This window comes from Schistocerca americana, chromosome 2 (genome assembly GCF_021461395.2).
Source record: "Schistocerca americana isolate TAMUIC-IGC-003095 chromosome 2, iqSchAmer2.1, whole genome shotgun sequence".
Taxonomy (NCBI): domain Eukaryota; kingdom Metazoa; phylum Arthropoda; class Insecta; order Orthoptera; family Acrididae; genus Schistocerca; species Schistocerca americana.
Window position 1 is genome coordinate 835,692,050 of NC_060120.1, and position 21,787 is coordinate 835,713,836.

A 21,787-nucleotide genomic window follows, 5' to 3' on the forward strand; every position below is an offset into this window, starting at 1 on the left:
CGCGTCCGACGATTGTCTGGTTGAAGGCATATGTGACACTCATCGGTGAAGATAATGTCGTGTAAATCCTGATAGGTCCATTCGGCATGTTGTTGGGCCCATCTGTACTGCACTCCATGGTGTCGAAGTTGCAAAGATGGACCTCGCCATGGATGTCGGGAGTGAAGTTGCGTATCATGCAGCCCGTTGCCCACAGTTTGAGTCGTAATGCGACGTCCTGTGGCTGCATGAAAAGCGTCATTCAACATGGTGGCATTGCTGTCAGGATTCCTCCGAGCCATAATCCGTAGGTAGCGGTCATCCATTGCAGTAGTAGCCCTTGAGTGGCCTGAGCCGAGGCATCTCATTGACAGTTCCTGTCTCTCTGTATCTCCTCCATCTGTTTGGTTCACTCAGACACCTGGACTCTTCCCTTGTTGAGAGCCCTTCCTGACACAAAGTAACAATGTGACGCGATCGAACCGCGGTATTGACCGTCTAGGCATGTTTGAACTACAGACAAGACAAGCTAAGTACCTCCTTCCTGGTGGAGTAACTGGAACTGATCGGCTGTCGGCCCCCTCTGTCTAATAGACACTGTTCATGCATGTTTGTTTACATTCTTGGGCAGGTTTAGTGACATCTCTGAACAGTCAAAGGGACTGTGTCTGTGATACAATATACACAGTGAACGTCTGTCTTTGAGAGTTCTGGGAACCGGGGTGATGCAAAGCTTTTTTTGACGTGTGTATTTTCACATTCAGGTGATTGAAATATAATGGAAAGATCTTGCCCTAGCGAAAAATGCTTTTCTTTTAATGAGGTGTATACAGTCTTGTTAGGAAGCCTGTTGTATCTTCTAATTGTTCTGTTAATAAAACACGGTCTGTTGTTTGCCTTCCCCACAACATTATCAATGGGATCCTTCCAGTTTGTTGTTTGTAATTGTTGTTCCACGTTATTTAGCAGTGTTGAAATCCTTTGGATTCGAGTGATTTATTGTGTAACCAAAATTTAATGGATTGCTTTTATAAACCATGTGGATGACCTCACACTTTTCATTATTTAAAGTTAATTGCCAATTTTTGAGCCATACAGATATCTTGTGTGAATCATTTTGTAATTTGTTTTGATCTTCTTCTGATTTTATTTGACGATAAGTGACACCATCATCTGAAAACAGTCTAAGAGGGCCTCTCAGATTCTCTCTCAAATTGTTTGTGTAGATTAGAAGCAGCAGAAGGGCTGTAACACTGTCTTGGGAAATGCCAGATATCATTTCTGTTTTAATCGATGACTTTTGATTAATTACTAAGAATAATCACTTTCCTGTCAATATCATGAATCCAACACACAACTGAGACACTACTCCATAGGCACACAGTTTAATTAGATGCTGCTTGTGAGGAGATACCAAAAGTCTTCTGGAAATCCAGAAATATGGAATCTATTTGCGATCGCCTGTCAGTAGTGCTCTTTACTTCATGAGAATAAAGATCTCGCATTGCTGTTGGCAACTTTCAGCTGCAAAGTACTACCAGCTGTAGGCAAAACAGTAGTCATTGCCGAGTTGTGACAACTCTGTGGCATTGCCATAGAGACATTTGCAAAATTGTGTTATGTTGTTGGTTGCAGTGAGCCTGCCAAGTTGCCATGCCATGCCCACTGCAAATGTCTGGGATCAACTTACTCCGACTTGGCTGTAGTTGTATTGCGCAAGAACAATGTCCGTGTTGACTATGTGCCAATAGTCTTTTATTCAAGGTAATTTGTAATTTGAATCCAGTATGTGTTCTAAAATCCTACTGCAAATCGAGGTCAGTGATACGGATCTGTAATATAGGGGAGTTCTATTTCCTTTCTTGTATGTTGGTGTGACCGGTGCAACTTTCCAGTCTTTAGATCACCCGACTCGAGATAACTGGGTTTTTGTGTTGTCCTCATCATTTCATTATCATTCATGAAAGTGGCGAGATTGGACTGAGTAAAGGTTGGGAATTTGTACGGGCGCTGATAACTGTGCAGTTGAGTGCCCAACAAACCAAACAAAATCATCATCATCATCATCAGTCTTTAGATACAGATCTTTGGTAAAGTGAGCTGTTGTATATTATTGCTAGGTCTCAAGGTATTATATCAGCATACTCTGAAAAGAATCTATCATTAAGTCAGGCCTGGAAGAAGTGCCTTTATTAAATGTTTTCATGTAACGAGCTATCCCCACATTATGTTTGTGGTGAATTGCAAACAGTAGCTCTCGCCCATGTAAAACAACCCCTATTTTGTTCTCTGCATGCTAAGCATGGTGTAGCAGCTCCACCGTTTGGGATAGGAAAAGTCAGTTTTGGTGCAATATTTCGCAGCGCACAAGTTACAGCCAGGTGCGGCCCTGTTTACAGTGAGTTACGCTCACCAGCAGTTGCGAAGTAAAATAGAGGCCACAGGGGCATAAAATCGATGGAAAAAGTACACGCAGCAGTTTGCATGGTGCAAGTCACAGGCAGAAGGAGCCCACTGGCCAACCTAAGCATTAAGAGTACGTGACACGGAGCGGCACGTTTAGCAAAAACGGAGGTGCACAGCCGCATATAAATAGGTGCCAGTTCACTAATACAGCATTCAAGCGTGGCAGCTCTCCTGGATGGCGGGACATGTCACACCACCGGCTACACACAGCAGCAGATGAGGTGCCATCATTCCAGTCCACGGCGGGTCGCTGGTTCGACCCTCTGAGGCCGATGCGGGGTCCGTAGCAGCCAGTGGTGGGCCACTCCACAGCTCACTCCCGCGGGCAGTCGTCTTGGCTCCCACCCAACATGTACTGAAAACATCCAGGCCCAGGGCCACAGATTCAGCTGCCAGATCTCGGGTGCTTGTTGTCGCTGTGATCTTAGCCACACCAGCGAGGAAGCATGCCGCTGGGATGCCTTGCGGTTTCCCAGCGAGCAGCACTGAGGTGGCAGGGACAAAGACCGCTGAGTCGGCTGCCGGCGCATCCTGACATCGCTGTGACTTCACAGCCATACAAGGCCGTCACACAGCAGTGTGCTGTGCGGGTCACTGAGGCAGCCATTCCGTGCCAAGCCGTTTCACAGACAGTGAAGTGGTGCCCTCAGCATTGTGGGACCCGGTGACACTGACCGAGGGCAACGCGGCACTGTAGTTGGAAACAATAAATCACTTGGAAGGCTTGGACGCCTCTTAATATGGCGCCTTCTACCTCTTCCCGCTACATTTGGTGTTGCTGTTACATTTGGTGACCAAAGTTCCCACTACAATGGTCTTCCAGATTTTTTTGCCTCTGATATTGTCAGACAACTCATGGACAGTTGAACTTGTTCTCCGTTTTCTCTGTGAAAGTGGTTTTAATTTTCGGATAGTGTTTTAAATTACTTCTGGAGTGGAGGCAGGGTGGTTGTGGTTGGGCTGTCTCCTGCCGCATGTGACACTCTGCATTTCATTAGGAAAAATCACAGTGGAAAGTCCAGGTTGTCACATCAATAGTACTATGAAAAGAATAGATTACTGCTACCGTAAAAATGGCATAATGAGTTACTGATAGACGTGATGAAAAGACTGTTAAATCAAAGCCTTTGATGAAAGCCTTCTTCAGAGAAGAGATGCTCGCATATTCATAAGCACTCACGCACAAGCACAAGACCACTACTTCCAGTCCCTCTTGCCAGACTAACAGATACGCTTTGAAAGGGAGCAACAATCCAGAACGAGGTGGGGAAGGTCGTGGGGGGGGGGGGGGGGGGGGGATTGCAAGCACGGTGTGGGTGGGAGAAAGAGGAATTGCTGCTGCCTGGTGGAGCATGCAAGGACTAGAGTGGCAGGATAGTGCTGACAGGTGTGGCGGTGGGATGATATCGAGAGTGTTGTTAGGATAATTCCTATCTGTGCAGTTCTGAAAAGTGGGTGGTGAAGGGGAGGATCCAGATGGCCTGAGTTGTGAAGCAGCCGTTGAATCAAGTATGTTTTGTACAGCTATGTGTTATGCTACAGGGTGGTCAACTTTGTTCTTTTCCACAATTTGACAGTGGCCATCCATCCTCGTGGACAACTGGTCAGTAGTCGCACCAATATAAAAAGTTGAACAATGGTTACAGCAGAGTTGGTATATAAACATGGCTGCTTTCACAGGTGTTACTTATACTAACATAATCTATGATGCCAAAGAATTTGAGTCTCCATTGGAGTATACTGTGGACTGCAAAATAAATACTTTGACAAATTGCAGGAAATATTGCAAGGCAATATTTTGTTATGTAAATTGTATATAATCTTGTTTGTGAGTTGGAAAAAAGTAGTTTTCTGCGGAGAAATTCTGGAATCCAAATTGCGACTAACTATTTTATTTTGTGATAGGTATCTGTTTTTACAGGTGTAATGGTTTCTAATGTGGTAGAGTGTTAACAACAAGACTTGTTAATAGTTATTACCATCTCTCTTACTGCCTTGTTTTAAAGGGGTCTTACAATAGCATATCTTGGCTTGTTGGGGAATACCATATTTTACAGACCATAAGATACTCTTGAAATTTTTAAGCAATTTTTTTTAAAAAAATAACGTTTTACCATTGTTGTTATTAGATTGCAAACCCAGACTAAAATAATTCTTAGTTTATAAAACTGAACTGACGTTTAAAATCCCTGAAAGTCATTTGGCCTTTGAGTCCTCTACATGCACATTTACACACTCTCTCTCTCTCTCTCTCTCTCTCTCTCTCTCTCTCTCTCTCTCTCTCTCTCTCTCTCTACAACCCCCCCCCCCCTCCCCCCCGCCAAGTTGTTCCCGCCAATCATGAATGTTTTTTTTTGGAGGACTGAAATGTCACTCAGCTGCTCTGTGTCCATGTTCTTCTGCATATGCCATTACTATCTATTTATAGTTGGCTAGCTATTAAGAAACATATTGCACTGGTAGTGATAACACAAATCATTTGCAATTAAAGTGCACAGGCACCTTAGACTGCAATAATGCATCATGGGCTAGACAGTGTTAGAAGCTTGTGAATCCTGACACTCTTATTTGTCGCATGGGTGCACTGCTGCTGCCAGTTGAATTCTATGTTGCCAGATAGAAGTCCCCGCACCATGGTACCAGAGTATGCTGTTAGAGGAGCCATAATGAAATGGCTTTGCTCATTGATAGAGTGGAGGTGTGCTGCACCAATTTGTTCTGGCTCCTCTAGTGGCACTGTTACTGTGGCTTAGAGATTTGAACATGTACCAGCGCTGCAAACGTGTACCTGCAAATAAACAAAAACCTACTTAAGTAATTTTATTTAAAATGACTTTATTTGAGGTGACAATTAAAACTTTGACTTTCTTTCGTATAATGTATTCAGTACCTGATCAAAATTATCTGGACACCAATATGTAATGCGGAATATACCCCTAGATGTCTGAAGAGGCAGCAGACCTGCTGCTATGAAAGGGAGTATTTTGTTGTCTGTAAAGAAGCAGTAACAATGGACTGGATTGGTCAGGAGAGCTCAGTGACTTAAAGCATTGGCTAGTCGTCAGATGTCAGTTGAGTAGCAGATCGATCAGGAACATTTCAACCCTTCTAAAGCTGCCTTAGTCAACTATTGGTGGAAACACAAAGGAACAACCACAGCAAAATAAAGATGATGCAAACCTTGTGTGCTGACGGACAACAGTAGTCGAGCATTGCAGAAGGTGGTTTTAAAAAATCACATGAAATCAGTGGAAGGAATGACTCACAAGTTCAAAAGTGCTACACTTGTCCAGCTAATATAATGACTGTGTGTAAGGCATTGAAAATAATTGATACAGTGCTAGAGCAGCTACTCATAAGCCACACATTTCTGTAGTCAGTGTTAAGCAGTGTCTGTGTGTTGTAGAGTGATGTCAGTGGACAGGGGGTGGCTGGAAATGAGTAGTTGGGAGCGATGAATCGTGCTATACGCTGTGGCAATCTGATGGACTTGTATGGGTTTGGCGAATGCCTGGAGAATGTGATCTGTTGTTATGGGAAGTGCCAGCAGTGAAGTATGGAGGACCAGGTGTTATGGTATGGGAATGTTTTTTGTGGTTAGGGTGTGTCTACTTAAGAAAACACCAAACGCAAAAGGAGGTGTACACATTTTAAGCATTATGTACAGAGTACAGCAGAGGAATAGTTCAGAGATAATGGTTGTATCAGCATGACAGTGCGTTCTGTCACACAGCAGCATCTGTGAGGCAATGGTTTGTGAACAGTAGCATTCCTGAATTGATGGACCTATCTAGAGTCCTGACCTGAACCTAAGGGAACGCTTGGGGAAAGTTTGAAGGTCTGCTTCGCTCCAGACTCCAGTGTCCAACATCACTACATCCTCTGGTTTTGATTGTTGAGAATGCCATTTCTCCATAGCCATTGAGTCACCTCATTGAATGTCTCTCCAGCAGGGTTCAAACCGTCATAAAAGCGAATGATGGACACACATCATATTACTGTCCATTAAAAGGTATCTGGATAGTTTTGACTAGATAGTGTTGCATGAAGAGAGGATTTCAGTAATTTACATGTGATATTGTTAGCCCCATCAAAGTTGTTGCTTTTGATAGTGTTAATTACATTCTTAATTTAGTTGTCAGAGGATGGAGTTCCAGGTAGTTTTTTTTAAACACACACTCCAAAGTTTGTGGTGGCCTCCCTCAAAGCTGATCTCGTACATATATTTTTAAGTCAGTAATAATGAATGTCAATTAGTTAAGATTATTTGTGTTTAGTGTTTTTGGGGCTGTTACAATCATACAAAAATGAAGGCATAATTTTTATCTGTTTCAGTCGTCTGTCATGGGTAAACAACTCCACTGGCCAGGGATTTTCTCTCGAGTACCCTCACATTGCTCTCCATGCAGTATCAAGGGATTTGCAGTCACATCCACAGGAGTGCCTTTATATCATGTTGGACACACACGTAGATGCAGAAGGTTTGTTGATGTTCAATTTCATTCAATTAACAATATTATGCAAGGCTCGCTCAGAAAGTAATGCATCACATTTTTTTCTTCAGTAGTTATTTATTGAACACAATTAAACATACACACAAGAAAGAATGATGTTTCTTCTGCACTCCCTATTTTTCCTCATAATATTCCCGTTGTATGGCCTCCCTCGAGTGGTACACAAGGGTATGTATGCCTTGTCGGTACCATTCGTTGTTCTGGTCACAAAGTCATTTCTTCACTGTGGGTGTCTTCCATGAATGGCATCCTTTAATGGCCCAACCAAGTGGAAGTAAGGGAGCTATGTCAGGGCTGTTGGGTGGATGGAGGTCACACTTTCCAAACCTGTTTAGTAATGTGTTCCGGAGGCCTCAAACTTGTGTGAGTTCAAGCGTTGTCATGTTAAATCAATCAGCCATCTAAGCTGTTATGGCACCGAAGTAACTGCAAGCGCTTTTTGAGTTAGCTTAACCTGTTTACTTAAGCTTAAGAATTAATGGTGCTGTCTCTTGGGACCACAGGTGAGCACATCAGTAAGTTGTATCTTGTCAAGTGAGAGAGCCACGGATGGCTTCCCCAAATGCTGCAAATCTTGAAAAACCTCTTCTCATAATGGCCTCACTCTCTTTGCTCAGTGACTAACCGCACTTCTGTTGACTGCAGATGCCTCACAAATTGCACGCAAATGCTTGTGAATGTTGCCAACAGTTTCTTGCTCTACAGTGAGAAATCAAATGACGACATGCTGCTTGTAACGCAAAGTTTCACATTTGTACCATTCTTGTTGGCCAAGAAAAAGGAAGTGATGCATTTCTTTCTGGATGACCCTCGTACTTTTTATATAGAAAAGAAGCATCACATACTTTCTTAATGGGTATTGCAAATGTATATAACTCATATAACAATACAAATGAATTTGGTCCATAATACTTTCCTGTGGTCTTCTTTATGTTTCCAGATGACTGTAGCATATAGATGAATGTTGGTTAAGTACAATGTAATGTTGTGGTATTTTTGCATAGTTTACACACACATTTGAACAAGCAGAGAGCATTTTGTAATGACTCCACACAGTGTAGTAACAGTTGCAGATGCTAATGGGGAATCCAGTCTGTCCCACAGCTGTGAGGCAGTTTAATATGACTGTACTACTAAAAGTGGTGGCTCGACACCTAGTTGTAGTGAACTGAGGTTGCCAAACCTGTATGTATCAGTATAGTCAGTGCAGTCAATTATTTTAGGGAGCGCAAAATTAGGAGAATGATGATCAGAGAATAAGAAGATAATTAGGTAATAAAAGGAGAAAATAATGTGAGAGGTGGAACTTTATAGCAGCCCAGTAGAAATTAGACCCATTGAAAACAAGGACTTCAGTCAAGAAGATAATAGAGGAGGCTTCAAGTAGCGTTGCATGAACTCTGGAGAAACAAATGCCCAAATATTGATGGAATCAGGCGAAATCATGAATGATAGATTGATCGATCAACCATATGGCACTGTTGACCAGGAGACTCCATCTGGGCTTGTTTAGCGCCTGGTGCAAGTCATTCCATTTGACGCCACTTTGGTGACTTGTGTGTTGATGAAGATAAGATGAAGTGATTGGGACAATACAGCCAACCAGTCAACGAGGGAAGAAAATCTGACCCAGCCAGGAATTTAATCTGGGACATGTGATCTAGAGGCAGCAGTAGATGGTAGACAGTGAACAGCATGAAGTTAATCCAGTGAAGGCCATCATGTTGAGTAAATCTTTGGCTTGTTCATAGACTCTGCTGGAGCATCTAGGATATAGATTCACTATAGTATCATAGTTAGGGACTCAACTGCTATCACTGGGAACGCCATTGATCTCAATTATCAACTCGTGACAAGAACTGTAGTACAAGTATTTAAAGGGAGCTAACGTGAGACTCTGAGGTAAAGCTCGGTTCATAATGACAAAATGTGTCTTCCTTATTCTGCTACATTCGCTTAACGGGCACTTAACTGCTGTGTCAGTCCCTTGCAATGTGCTCTTAGGAAATATATAAAGTTTCTTGCAACATGCCTTGTGAGCTATCGAATAGGCTTGTCTTCCTTCCTTTGGTTTTCTGCCCTCTTCTTTTCGGCAGAATGCTTATTTCTTTCTTGGCAGACAGTGACATCAACAACACCCACTTGCGACATAATGGCTCGCTTCCTGCTTCGCCTCTGTTTCTGGTTTGACTTGAATTTGCCTCAGGCAGTGTGGGTTTTAATGATGTTTTTTTTTCTAATTTCTACCCCTTACTGTACTGTGCCATAACACAGCTCTCTATGGGTACAAACAGTGGACTTTGGGGAAGACAGAAATAAAATGTTAAAAGCCTTTGAAATGTGATGTTACAGGAGACTGTAGAAGATCACAAGGATCGGTCAAGAAAGAAATGAAGATGTTCTGCAATGAGTCAACAAGAAAAAATCTCTAATAAAGAAAGTAATAAAACTGAGAAAAAAAATGGTTAAGGTGTGTTGTCCAAGGTGCGTCTGTTACCTGCAACTGCAGCTGGTCATGCCCATCTTTTGCCACTCAGGTAGACAGCAACGTGGCTGAAACTTAGCCCCAACTGCCACTGTTCCCCAAGGTACAGGCCCAATGCCAGCCACAGAGGGTAGTTGGCAATGGGATAGAAAGAAGCATGGGTGAACTGGATTTGACTCTAAGCTACTTAGATGGTTTACAACCAGAAGAGGATGACATGGTAATGTTACTGTTGCTCCTCAACAGGAGGTAGAAGGAGAAGATTGATAGTATTTTGTGGCACCTGACATTGTAAATTGTGATAACATTTTGATTAATAGGCATCTTCTAAATTACAGCACACAATTCAGACTTAATCTAAAATAAAGTATCAGTCAGTTTATGCATGCTTTGCAACTTACAGAAAGTGACATACAGAAGAAAAAGATCAACTAGCTCAGGAAACCCACAAGTGTAGCAGAAAAACTTGCAGTGATGCTAATTTTCTTCCAGCTTCCAGAAATTTTTGTCTAAGATTATTTAAAATAATATTTTTTTCTTAGTCATAGTTGCAATCCTGGAACAACTCAATGTGTTTACACAATATGGAACTTCACATAATTCCCCTTTCTTATTAAGAGCATATGCTTTTGGGTGGTACTTGTCAAACCATTCCTGGTACACAATCAGGGTGTATACGACCCTTGGACAACCGGGAGATCCGGGAAAAAACCGGGAATTTTTCATTGTTTTAGTTTTCAGTTAAATTTTTGTGATTTTGACTGATAAGAACCAATACTCTAACAAAAGATATTACTGTATCCCGCTAGAGCAGAATAATACTGTTGTAACAAAACATGAACGAGAGAAGGAAAAAACGAAAATAAAACTTGAGTTGCAAAGGAAATGCGCCGTATACAACAATAAAACAATGCTCATATAAGCGTCTGCCAACAGCAGTGTGTCAAAGGCTTCAGGAAGACTATGCAATGCTTTATAACAACAAATTGCCTCCGATGAGCGTGACGTGACAACTGTTTAAATTAGATTCGTTTGAGCAGTTGCGGGTGGGCTCTTGCGCATGCGCAGGTGAGTCGCGTATGATAGTACCTTCTCCCGCTTCTGGTTACAGAAGTGTGGCTGGGCACCACTACTTAATTTTGCCCCGGTTCAGAAATAAAGTAAATCTGGGACTGATGCACAGAGCAGTCTGAGTTGTGGTGGGGAGGTGGGTCGTCTCCACGTGGTCTGTGTTTACGCTCAGTAATTTTGTTGTTTCCTCTTCGTTTATTGTTATCACGTTAAATGATAACAAAACGGATTTTACGGATTTTTGTGGCCGGGAGCTATCAAATGAATTAAAATACGTGCACATAATTACGGAAGGCTAAAATATGTTGTTAGTTCTAGATTTTATTCCCACCTTTGACAGTCGAGCATTAATCGCCTTACAGAACAATGAAGTTATTTATTTTTGCCGGTTTGCTAAAGAGATTAGGCTTTTATTAATCTTTTCTGGCGACTCAGTCAATTTATTTGAAACAAAGTGTTTAATTTCACACTATTGGCTAGTTTCAACTGTTCTCTGCATTCCATGTGCATGTATGGCTTTAAGCCATAGTAAAGTACTGGTACTCCAAGAAAATTTACATACGAACATGCATTTTAAGCCGAATTATGCATTTTTGTAGGGTTGAAATTCCGACGCTCTTGAAGTATCCTCTTTTGTATTTTTTCTTTTATGACATAATGTAAGATCTTTTAATGTTTTACACGTACGAACATATGGGCTTCCTGCGTCATCGTAGCTGCGCAAGCACGGTGACGCCTGTTATCTGGCGCTCTCTTGCAACTGCTGAAATGAACCTACCGGGTGATCAAAAAGTCAGTATAAATTTGAAAACTCAATAAATCACAGAATAATGTAGATAGAGAGCTATAAATTGACACACATGCTTGGAATGACATGGGGTTTTATTAGAACCAAAAAAATACAAAAGTTCAAAAAATGTCCGACAGATGGCGCTTCATCTGATCAGAATAGCAATAATTAGCATAACAAAGTAAGACAAAGCAAAGATGATGTTCTTTACCGGAAATGCTCAATATGTCCACCATCATTCCTCAACAATAGCTGTAGTCGAGGAATAATGTTGTAAACAGCACTGTAAAGCATGTCTGGAGTTATGGTGAGGCATTGGCGTCGGATGTAGTCTTTCAGCATCCCTAGAGATGTCGGACAATCACGATACACTTGTGACTTCAGGTAACCCCAAAGCTAATTATAGCACGGACTGAGGTCTGGGGGACCTGGGAGGCCAAGCATGACGAAAGTGGCGGCTGAGCACACGATCATCACCAAACGACGCGCGCAAGAGGTCTTTCATGCGCCATCTGTCGGACATTTTGTGAACTTTTTTTTTTTTTTTTTTGCCCCCTAATAAAACCTCATGTCATTCCAAGCATGTGTGTCAATTTTTACCTCTCTATCTACATTATTCTATGGTTTATTAAGTTTTCAAATTTATACTGACTTTTCGACCACCCTGTATTTCTAACAAGTCCAGGAAAATATTGCGAATGGTAGTTTGAAAAGCGTTGCATTCAAAGCAGATTTCCTTTTAGGCAAAATAAACTATGTGTGAGATGTACAATGAATTTCTTAAATCACAAAGCGTTTGACTCTCATTTAAAAATCAACTGTTTGAGGACGACCATTTAGAAGAATGCGAGCCCAGAAGATCAGACATTTACGTCTTTATTAAAAATTTTACTGGGACGTTTGTGTGATGTATCTTAAAGTGTAACATGCGCAAAAAAGATCAACATTATATGTGGAAGCTTAGCTTGTCTTCCAGCTTATTAATCTTAGAGACTAATATTATATGTGAATTCTATGTATATAAATTAAAACCGTTAACTTTTCTTATTTGTGTGTTCGCACTACTGAAGAGTGATCTTGCTATTGGCTGACTACATCACCTGTCCTATGCTGTCATCAGCTCGCGAGATCACGTGACATGAGCTATGACTGGCTTACAAAGGGCATCGCAATCTTGATTTCAATGCTTTGGAAAGTGACATGGGGGCTGGCCGGAGTGGCCAAGCGGTTCTAGGCGCTACAGTCTGGAGCCGCGCGACCGCTATGGTCGCAGGTTCGAATCCTGCCTCGGGCATGGATGTGTGTGTGATGTCCTTAGTTTAATTAGGTTTAAGTAGCTCTAAGTTCTAGGGGACTGATGACCTCAGAAGTTGAGTCCCATAGTGCTCAGAGCCATTTGAATAATTTTGACATGCTGTGTTTGGTGGAATTCAAATTTATATCTTCGTAATACGAAAATATGCAGTGTACATGTTGCTGCACATCAAAGATCTTTCAAAAGGTGTTGTCCCCCCCTGAGTTCCGTTTCCTAAAGTGCCTGGAAATTCTACGTCGGTATGAAATGAAATTATTGTATGGCATTGTTGGCCGGGAGGCCTCTTGCGGGGAAGTTCGGCCACCGTATTGAAAGTCCTTTTTGTTGACGCCACTTCAGCGACTTGCGAGTCAATGATGATGAAGAACACACAACACCCAGTCATCATGAGGTAGAGAAAATCCCTGACCCCGCCAGGAATCGAACCCGGGACCTGGTGTGCGGGAAGCGAGACCACGAGTTGTGGACTATGTCGGCATACAGAACCATAAACATTCAAAGGATTGATGAGTTTTTCAGTGCCGAGGAAGCGTATACTGTCACTTAACACGGAAAAGGGTATTTTCACCCGGGAGAAAGTGTGTTTTTAATCGGGAAATCCGGGAATTTTTTTTTTCTTTGTCCATATATACATCCTGACAATGTTATATTTCTTCCTCCGGATGAAGGTAATTGGTGCTAGGGGGTACTTCAGATGTCATTTGTTTCAGAAATTGTTGGAAGATGGCCAGGGCAGAAGGGGTGCCAAAGAGGAGGTGCTGACATTGGAACAGCCCAATGTGAGTGTTGATGATGAGGAAGGACTTCGTCTCGTCATGCAACGGAAGTTGCAGTTAATCATCTTGGAGATCAATCTTGGAAAAGAACATGATCCCTTGTAATTTGTCCATTAATTGCTCGGGCCGAGGGAGAGGGTAGGAATCTGAGAGACTGTGCTTAAACGGTGGATTTAAAATTGGCACATAGGCAAAGGCAGCCATTAGGTTTCTGGACAGTGGCGAGGGGGATGTCCATTGACTAGCGGAAATGGACGTAAGGACCCCCTACACAACTCTGCTGAAACAGTGTCCCAAATAGCGTGAGAAACTTCCTGATCTTTTATGAACCTCGAGCTGGGCTGCATCCCTCAAGGTAATCCGAGTGAAAAAATCTTTACCCCTACCCAGAGAGTCCTCGAAAAGCTGGTGGAATTTGTCACAGAGCATTGTGACGCTGTCATAAGAGTTAATCATCGCCACGTTATCTGAGATCTGAAGACAAAAAAATGTCAAAGGCATTAAGGCCAAAAATGTTAGGCCTGCCATAGGAGTGGAGCACCATGACTGGGAGTATCTTAGAGGTAGATTGGTAGTGCATCAGCAAAGTACAGGTGTGCAGGACAGCAATGCAATCCCCATTGTATGCAGTCAGGGCCTGTGTTGGAGTGTCAAGTCACTGACGCCCCAGTATCCAGTGGGAATTGTACAATGTGGTTCTGGATGCACAACTGAATGTACAACTTTTTCGGTTCCTATATAAGCAAGGAAGGATGCTGGGGATGACTGACGACTGGAGTTGACCCTGATGCAGTGGAGACACCATAACAGGTTTGAACTAGAGACGACTTGTCAGAAACAGTGGTGCAGGAACACAGCATTGTCACCATCGACCTGATTGACATCCATTGCCTCTGAGCCGTAATTGGACAGGAGGACAGACTGGCCGCGATTGCAACTTGCCAGTGGGACGGAACCGCTGCAGACATGACATGGGTTGTTTACGGAGTCCAGTAGAAAGAGAACACCTGTCTGAATGGGACTGACAAGTGTCAGGGGCAACAACCACTTGGGAGCAATGTCAAATAATTCCTACATCTTAATTATGCAAATGACATCCTCAAGGGAGGGGTCTGATAGCTTGAGAACCTCCACATGAAGTTGGGAATCTGTAGCATTTTGAACAATAGTGTCCCACAACAGCGTCAGTATAACACTTACAAAAAGGACAGACTAATTTGCACATGCGTGTTATACCACATGCCTCCATGAGCCATGACTGGGAAGGTTGACATTTTGCATGAAAAAACTTATAATGAGCAGAGGTGACCAAAAACTGAGAGTCAAAATACTTAGCAAGAGCATCAGTGACATTAGAGGAAGGAACTGATTCTTGCTGAGTAAGGGGAAACAGCTTAATGCAGATACGCGAGATATCAACACCAACCCAAGAGAAGAAATAAGAGAGCTGAACACTACCTGAAATGTTGCAGGCTGCAAAATGTTGAAACAGCTGCTGTTTGTATTTGTCCCATTCTTCCACTACAGGATTGAACTTGCGGAACAATGGGGCCGATCGGTGCTGGCTGCTGCTGTTATCAGCCTGGGAGAGGTGCTGATACGAGGCTTCCTGCATTAACTGCAGGTCTTCCAACAGCAATGTCAGCTTCGCCGTCAGTTGAGAAAATTGGTTCGATTTATAGGTCTTTGAGCGACACAGGTACCTCAGGTTGGGGAGTCGCCATGGTGAAAAGGAGAGAAGAAACAAGGAGAACAAAAGCGAAGAAATGAATGAATGTCCCCCCAATGCCATTTGCACAAAAGAAGAGAAGAAAAGAAACACACAGTGACCCCCTCGTCGCAGGTGATGATTCACCTGATCAGAAGCAAGAGAGAATCGCTGAAACCAAAACTAACAACCAGCCTCTGTCACCATTAGTTGTTGTATCCGGGAAGTGCGGAGCAACAAAGACTGGAGGCTTGAGTGGAAAAACAAGTTTAATCTCTCAATTGAAGTTCACACAAGATCTGAACACAAACACTGTCAGTTGGCATTGTACGCCGAGTCCCTATCACAATCATACAACATTGTCACTTCAAGTCTGTATATGCCTGTAGTTACTAGCGGCAAGACCAAACACTTTGCGAGACTGCAGCCCAACTTCACACTGCTGTCTGTGGCAGTGCGTGTGCTTTTAACTAGTCAAGGTGCGCAGGAGTACACAAGCCGCCAGTGTGCCTGCAATGGAATGGCGTGGCTTGATTGGCCCATAGCCGGTAGGTTTGTTTTCCATATGTATGCTGGCTGGTGTTGCTGGGGTTTCTGCAGAAGCGGCTTTCGGATGGTTGTGCCTGCACTGTTAAGGGGCAGTGGTGCCGCTGCGCATCAGTCTTGATCTGAATGCCGTCTAATTCCTGACCATGAAACGCTGTGCGCCATGGTAAGGTCATTGATGGTACTGCAGTACAGAACCCATTTCTTGGTTTCGCTGAGACATTTGGCCCCATTCCAAGCATTCTCTCACTTTTATTTCTGAGAGATGAGTCCCTAATTTTTACCCTTATTTCCTTGAAAATTCCACTTAAAATGTAATGAAATATAGGTTTATTAAAAATAAAAGCGTATGAGCATTTGTTATACTTTTTTCAGGATCTTGGCAACTGGAGAATTTTGCCTGTCTCTAGTATTTTCATTTTGAATCACTATTGGGATTGTCAGTACAATTGTGGAAGTAGTACTGTCTCCATTTATCTATAAACTTTCATCTATTTATTTGCCAGTGCCTTCAACAGAAAAACTTTTGGAACAAGCAAAGGAATTTCCTGCCTAATGGCAGTTTCCCAATGGTAGTGGAATGGAATGACCTTATGCATTATGGTACTTTAAATTATAGAGACAATGATGTTGAGAGATTAACTCACAGTGTGTTACACCCTGTGAGTGTTTCATGGTAGTTCACTTTGTCTAGACATCATGCGACGACACTATGTAGGAGGCCTTTGAGGCATGGCTTCCATTGCAGCACTGCTCACTGGTGCAGTGCTGTGTCTGGAGCTACACCAGCCACGTGTTGCAGCCCAAACTCAAACTGTGCAGTGTGCGAGTAGGCAGCCCCTCTCATCATGGAGGATGCTGTGGCAGCTGCAGATCGCCATCACACCTTGGACACACCTTTAGACGTGTATTGTGATAAGGGTTCTTGCTGAAAACAATGTTTCAGAGATGATATGAGGAAGGCATAACAGGAGCAGGTCTAGATATGAATATACAGGATGTTTCCATAAGTGTGCAAAAATTTAACAGGACTAGAGGATGCTCAATTGGACAATTTGAGGTCGGAAACGTGGTGTCAGAGAAGCCAGTTTAAGGGGATGCGGTAGTAAACTTGTTTATCACTTTGTCTAGCATAACTGTTTTCCAGCTTATTTACAACTAACATGCATAAAAGTTTACACATACTGTGCTGTTTATTTACATGTACATTTTTTATATCCTGCAAGGAAACAAGGATGGTGAGCCATATCTTCTACCTGGCCATCTGAATGGTCAGCTGTACTTGAGGTTCATGAAAGAATTGTAACTGAACTGTTGGAGAAATAGCTTTGGCTGTTCGTGAGAGGATGTGGATACTACATTACGGTGCAGTGACTGACTTCAGTATGGTTGTCCACAACCATCCCAGTGCAGTATTTCCTGGTTGCTGGATTGGAATGGTAGTTCTATTCCATGGCCTGTGAGTTCACCTGACCTGAATCCACTTACTTCTTATGGGGATATCTAAAGTCGCTTTAGTACAAGACCCTAGGTAAGGAGATGGAATTGGTTGCCAAAATTGTAGCTGCCTGTGATGTGATTCAAAACACACCAGGTATATTTGTCGGGGTGTGTCAGAACCTTGTTCGTTGATGTCATGCTTGCATTTAGTTCGATGGCTATCAGTTTCTGCGCATTTTGTAAGATAAAGTACAAATGGTTCGTTCATCATATCAATGATGGTATTTGCAGTTACCTGTAACTAATGTAAATAAAAAAAAAGTACGCAGTAATATGATTTTACTCCTATTATTTCATTAAGATGGCTTCTCCAACCCCAGGTTCCCTACCTCAAATTGTTCAGTGGAGCATCCCCTGTGTTCTGTTAAATTTTTGTACACTGTTACAGAAACACCCTCTATATATGTGATTGTTGTTGTTGGATGGTGCCGCTATGCTGAAATGAAGAGGATAGCTGCCAAGTCACAGGGATAGAGAACTGCATTAAACCAAATGTTGGGTTCATCACAAAATAATAACAGTTACCAACATTGGTGTAAGATTGGCAAACAGATAAATGGTGGAGAGAATTCATGGTCAGTTATGTCATATAGTGAAGAACTGACCAGATTATGAAGAATGGGCATAATGTATGGATAATTTACCAATGATTGTTCAGAAGACAAGAATATCAGCTAAGTTGAGAGAATTTCTGCCAATTGAAAGCATTATTACTGTTAACAAAGTGAATTGGGAAAGATGCCTATGAAACCAAAAACAGCTCACACCTAGGGACAGACACAGACTGTTGTCTGAAGAAGTTAAATCACCTGTAGTTGTTTCAACTCTGTGAAAAGCTGACAGGAATGTAACTTTCAGATGACATTGCTGCTGACAGTGCAAGTCCCAGTCTCCTTTGAAATCGACTTTATATTGGATACCATAAAATCGTCGTTTCTGAAAGTATTTGTATGGTGTGTAGCCGTGTATGGAAGTGAAACGTGGATGATAAATAGTTTAGACAAGAAGAGAATAGAAGCTTTTGAAATGTGGTGCTACAGAAGAATGCTGAAGATTAGATGAGTAGACCACATAACTAATGAGGAGGTATTGAATAGAATTGGAGAGAAGAGAAATTTGTGGTGCATCTTGACTAGAAGAAGGGATCGGTTGGTAGGGCATATTCTGAGGCATCAAGGGATCACCAATTTAGTATTGGAGGGCAGCATGGAGGGTAAAAATCATAGAGGGAGACCAAGAGATGAATACACTAAACAGATTCAGAAGGATGTAGGTTGCAGTAAGTACTGGGAGATGAAGAAGCTTGCACAGGATAGAGTAGCATGGAGAGCTGCATCAAACCAGTCTCTGGACTGAAGACCACAACAACCATAAAATCTGTGTTGGGCTTCCTTTCAATGGAAGTTGAGTTTGTCTCGACAATCTCAAGTTTAAAGGGAAATCTCCAGGTAGTGACACTATTTATCCCGAGTTCTTGCAGCATCCAGCTCTGTAGATAGTGTTTTCATCAACATCCATTTTTAATTACTTTGGACATAAAGTACTCCATTGGGTGTGCGACCATATTTGGCTCAATAATATGCTATTGTCTTGTTTCCTAAATAATTTTTTTTTATTATACTCTTTATAATGCATTTCGCTTAATAGCATCAACAGATCTGTGGCACAAAGAAAAAACATTAGAAGGGCTAGACCTTTATAGAATGACGTTTGGTGTAGTTTTTGTGACTTGAAATTTGAATTACGTAACTTAGGAGACATAGTATCCAGTCAAAGTTAAATGTCATATACAATAGAGGACTGCTGTAGCTGTGTGGCACATTACAAACTAAATATGTTCAGCCACCAGGTAGCAGATGTGAACAGCTCATATTGAGTATGATCTTCTACATAATTTTAGTGTAAAATAATTGTTCCATTCCATGAATATAACTGCAGCCTAAACATATTACATTATGAAACACATCGCTGTTGTACATTCAAAAATGTGTAGCTTGAAATGCATAACGCTACTTTTACAAGGTATTTAAAAAAATAACCACAACTGCAATTGGTATGTATGCAGAAGAAACATATGACTGCGACATTAATACGTTTTACAATAATAATGTAAACCTTAATGAGCAATGTTACTTATATATGGGGAAAAATAAGGCCGGGAGAGAAAAGAAACCATTCATATGACATCCTAGAGAGAGGATGATATATAAAAGCAGAAATTTCATAATGGCAGCAATAACAAAAACAGATTGACAATATAATACACATTGTGACATAGCTGTAGATATTGTCCAAGTGTAACATTCTTGTGTGAACTTTTTACACAGTAAATATCATTCTTACATGAAATTACATATAGTAAAACAGTTATCAGTACACTAGACATAGAAATATGTGTAATATGTTCAGCTGTCCATATGTTCAAATAACTTAGGGGAATGAAGCTAAGTGTCATAGTCGACAACCACTGGTATTTCAACAGGTGCACATACTGTAATTTTCAAGGCAGAATTGCAACAAGTAAATGCTGTACCTGCAAATTTAAAACCTGGGTTTGCAGTGCAGGTCCAGAAAGCGCTCTCTCTCTCTCTCTCTCTCTCTCTCTCTCTCTCTCTCTCTCTCTCTCTCTCTCTCTCTCTCTCTCCCTCCCCCTCTCCCTCCCCCTCTCCCTCTCTCCTAAACAATAGTGCCATCATACAATCAAAGATGACCAACATCAGAAGTTATTGATAGCAAAAACTATACCCAACAGATGAGGTAGCAGTAACTCACTTTATTTTTTGATGAGGAAGACAACAGGATTCCCTGCAGAATTTAAATAAATACCCCCCCCCCCATCTCTATTTATAAAATTTCTTTGCTAACTTAATATCAACTGCTTCCTTAATAACACCATCCCAGTGCGTGGAAGGGTATGCCAGAATCTCCGTGTTGTTATATCTCATAGGATGACTGGTGCCAAGGGAATGTTCTGCAATAACAGTTTTCTCAGCTGTTATAAACATTTGTGACACTCAGAGTTACGGTTATCTCACCCATTGGTTATTAATGTTCCATATTGATAACTTCTGATGTCAGTGACCTCTGCTTGTTTGATGGCACAAGTGTTTACTGTGTGTGTGTGTGTGTGTGTGTGTGTGTGTGTGTGTGTGTGTGTGTGTGTGAGTGTGAGAGAGAGAGAGAGAGAGAGAGAGAGAGAGAGAGAGTGTGTTTTCCGGAATTGTGCTCTGCAAAGCATGGTTGTAAATTCCTTTGCACAATGCTTACTTGCTGCAGTTTTGCCTTGAAGATGACAGGGTGCACATGTCTAAAGATCACTGGTTGTTGATGATGTCATCCATCTGTATTCCTGTAAGTTATTTGGACATTATATACACTGGGAGAAACTTGGTGTCACATCGAACCAGATATTCGTCCAAGCAAAAACAAAAACATTGACTATTATGTTAGGTGCATTATTACAAAAATGGCAATCAGTATCAATCCCGTGTGACTTGCACATCAGTCATACATTTACATGAAAATAAAATAAATTCCAAAGAAAGAGCTGCTGTAGGAGAAAATAATGGCAGCAAAGTCATCAAAAGCCTTGACCAATTACCATGTTAGAGGTGGATCAATATCAAATTTACACAAAAGAAAGAACCCAATATCGCAAGGAAGCAGTGTTGTTGTTGTTGGTTTTTTTTATGTATTTTTTTTTTATTTTGAGTGTAGTTGAAATTCTCTAAACCAGCCGTATATAAGTATTCAAAATATTGTAAAAATATTATCAGCTTGTGCATTACAGCACTGTAATCAAACATGACTGTCTTTATACAGCAGAAACTTTAATTTTAAATAGGAAGAAAGATATTGAAGAAATTCGAAAGAAAAATAAGGAAGGAAGATTATTAGGAAAATATTAGGCGCCAAATTACTGATGGAGAAACTTATAGGCTGAGAAGTAATATAGGAAATAGAAGACTACACAGACATATATGGTGACATGACAAAACAAAGACTTAAACTTTGTGGGCACGTTAAAAGAATGGCATACACTAGGTTGACAAAACAAATGGTTGAATTTGTTCTTTGATTTGGGGGAAGGGACCCAACTCTGAGGTCATCAGTCCCATTGTAGTAGGAAAGGATGGGGAAGGAAGTTGGCCGTGCCCTTTCAAAGGAACCATCCTGGCATTTCCTGAAGCGATTTAGGGAAATCGCAGAAATCCTAAATCTGGGTGCCCGGATGTGGGTGTGAACCATCGTTCTCTAGAGTGCAAGTCCAGTATGATAACCATTGTGCCACCTCACTTGGTAATATTAGAATTCTATGAAAACAGAAGTAAGGCCAAATCTGAGCCAATTAAAAGGACTGCTGCGGTTGCAGAGGATCTTTAAGTAGCCAGTGTAACTCAGGCAGACATCACAGATAGAAAAAAATTCAGTAAAAAAATATTTGATCGGAAAGTTGGTCAGAGAGAAATTAGAAAACGAACTGGAACGCTGTGGTCTGATGAAAGAAAGAGACTTCGTTCTGAAAGGATGAAGCAAATTTGGACACAAAGAAAGGCCAAGCCTCAAAACTGACATTGACTGATTGTACCTCACGTAGTCCTATTTAGCCCATACGTGAGTAATAATAATTAACAAGA

The 21,787-nt window shown here is 41.6% G+C and overlaps 1 protein-coding gene across 2 annotated transcripts in view; it reads left to right on the forward strand.

Moving 5' to 3' along the window:
- LOC124595540 (methylosome subunit pICln) overlaps positions 1-21,787 on the forward strand; it is an 81,657-nt gene that overhangs the window by 9,401 nt on the left and 50,469 nt on the right. For both annotated transcript variants that reach the window (XM_047134319.1, XM_047134318.1), the window contains exon 2: positions 6,781-6,926. In XM_047134319.1, coding sequence (XP_046990275.1) covers positions 6,781-6,926 — 146 coding nt within the window. The remainder of the gene's footprint in view (positions 1-6,780; positions 6,927-21,787) is intronic.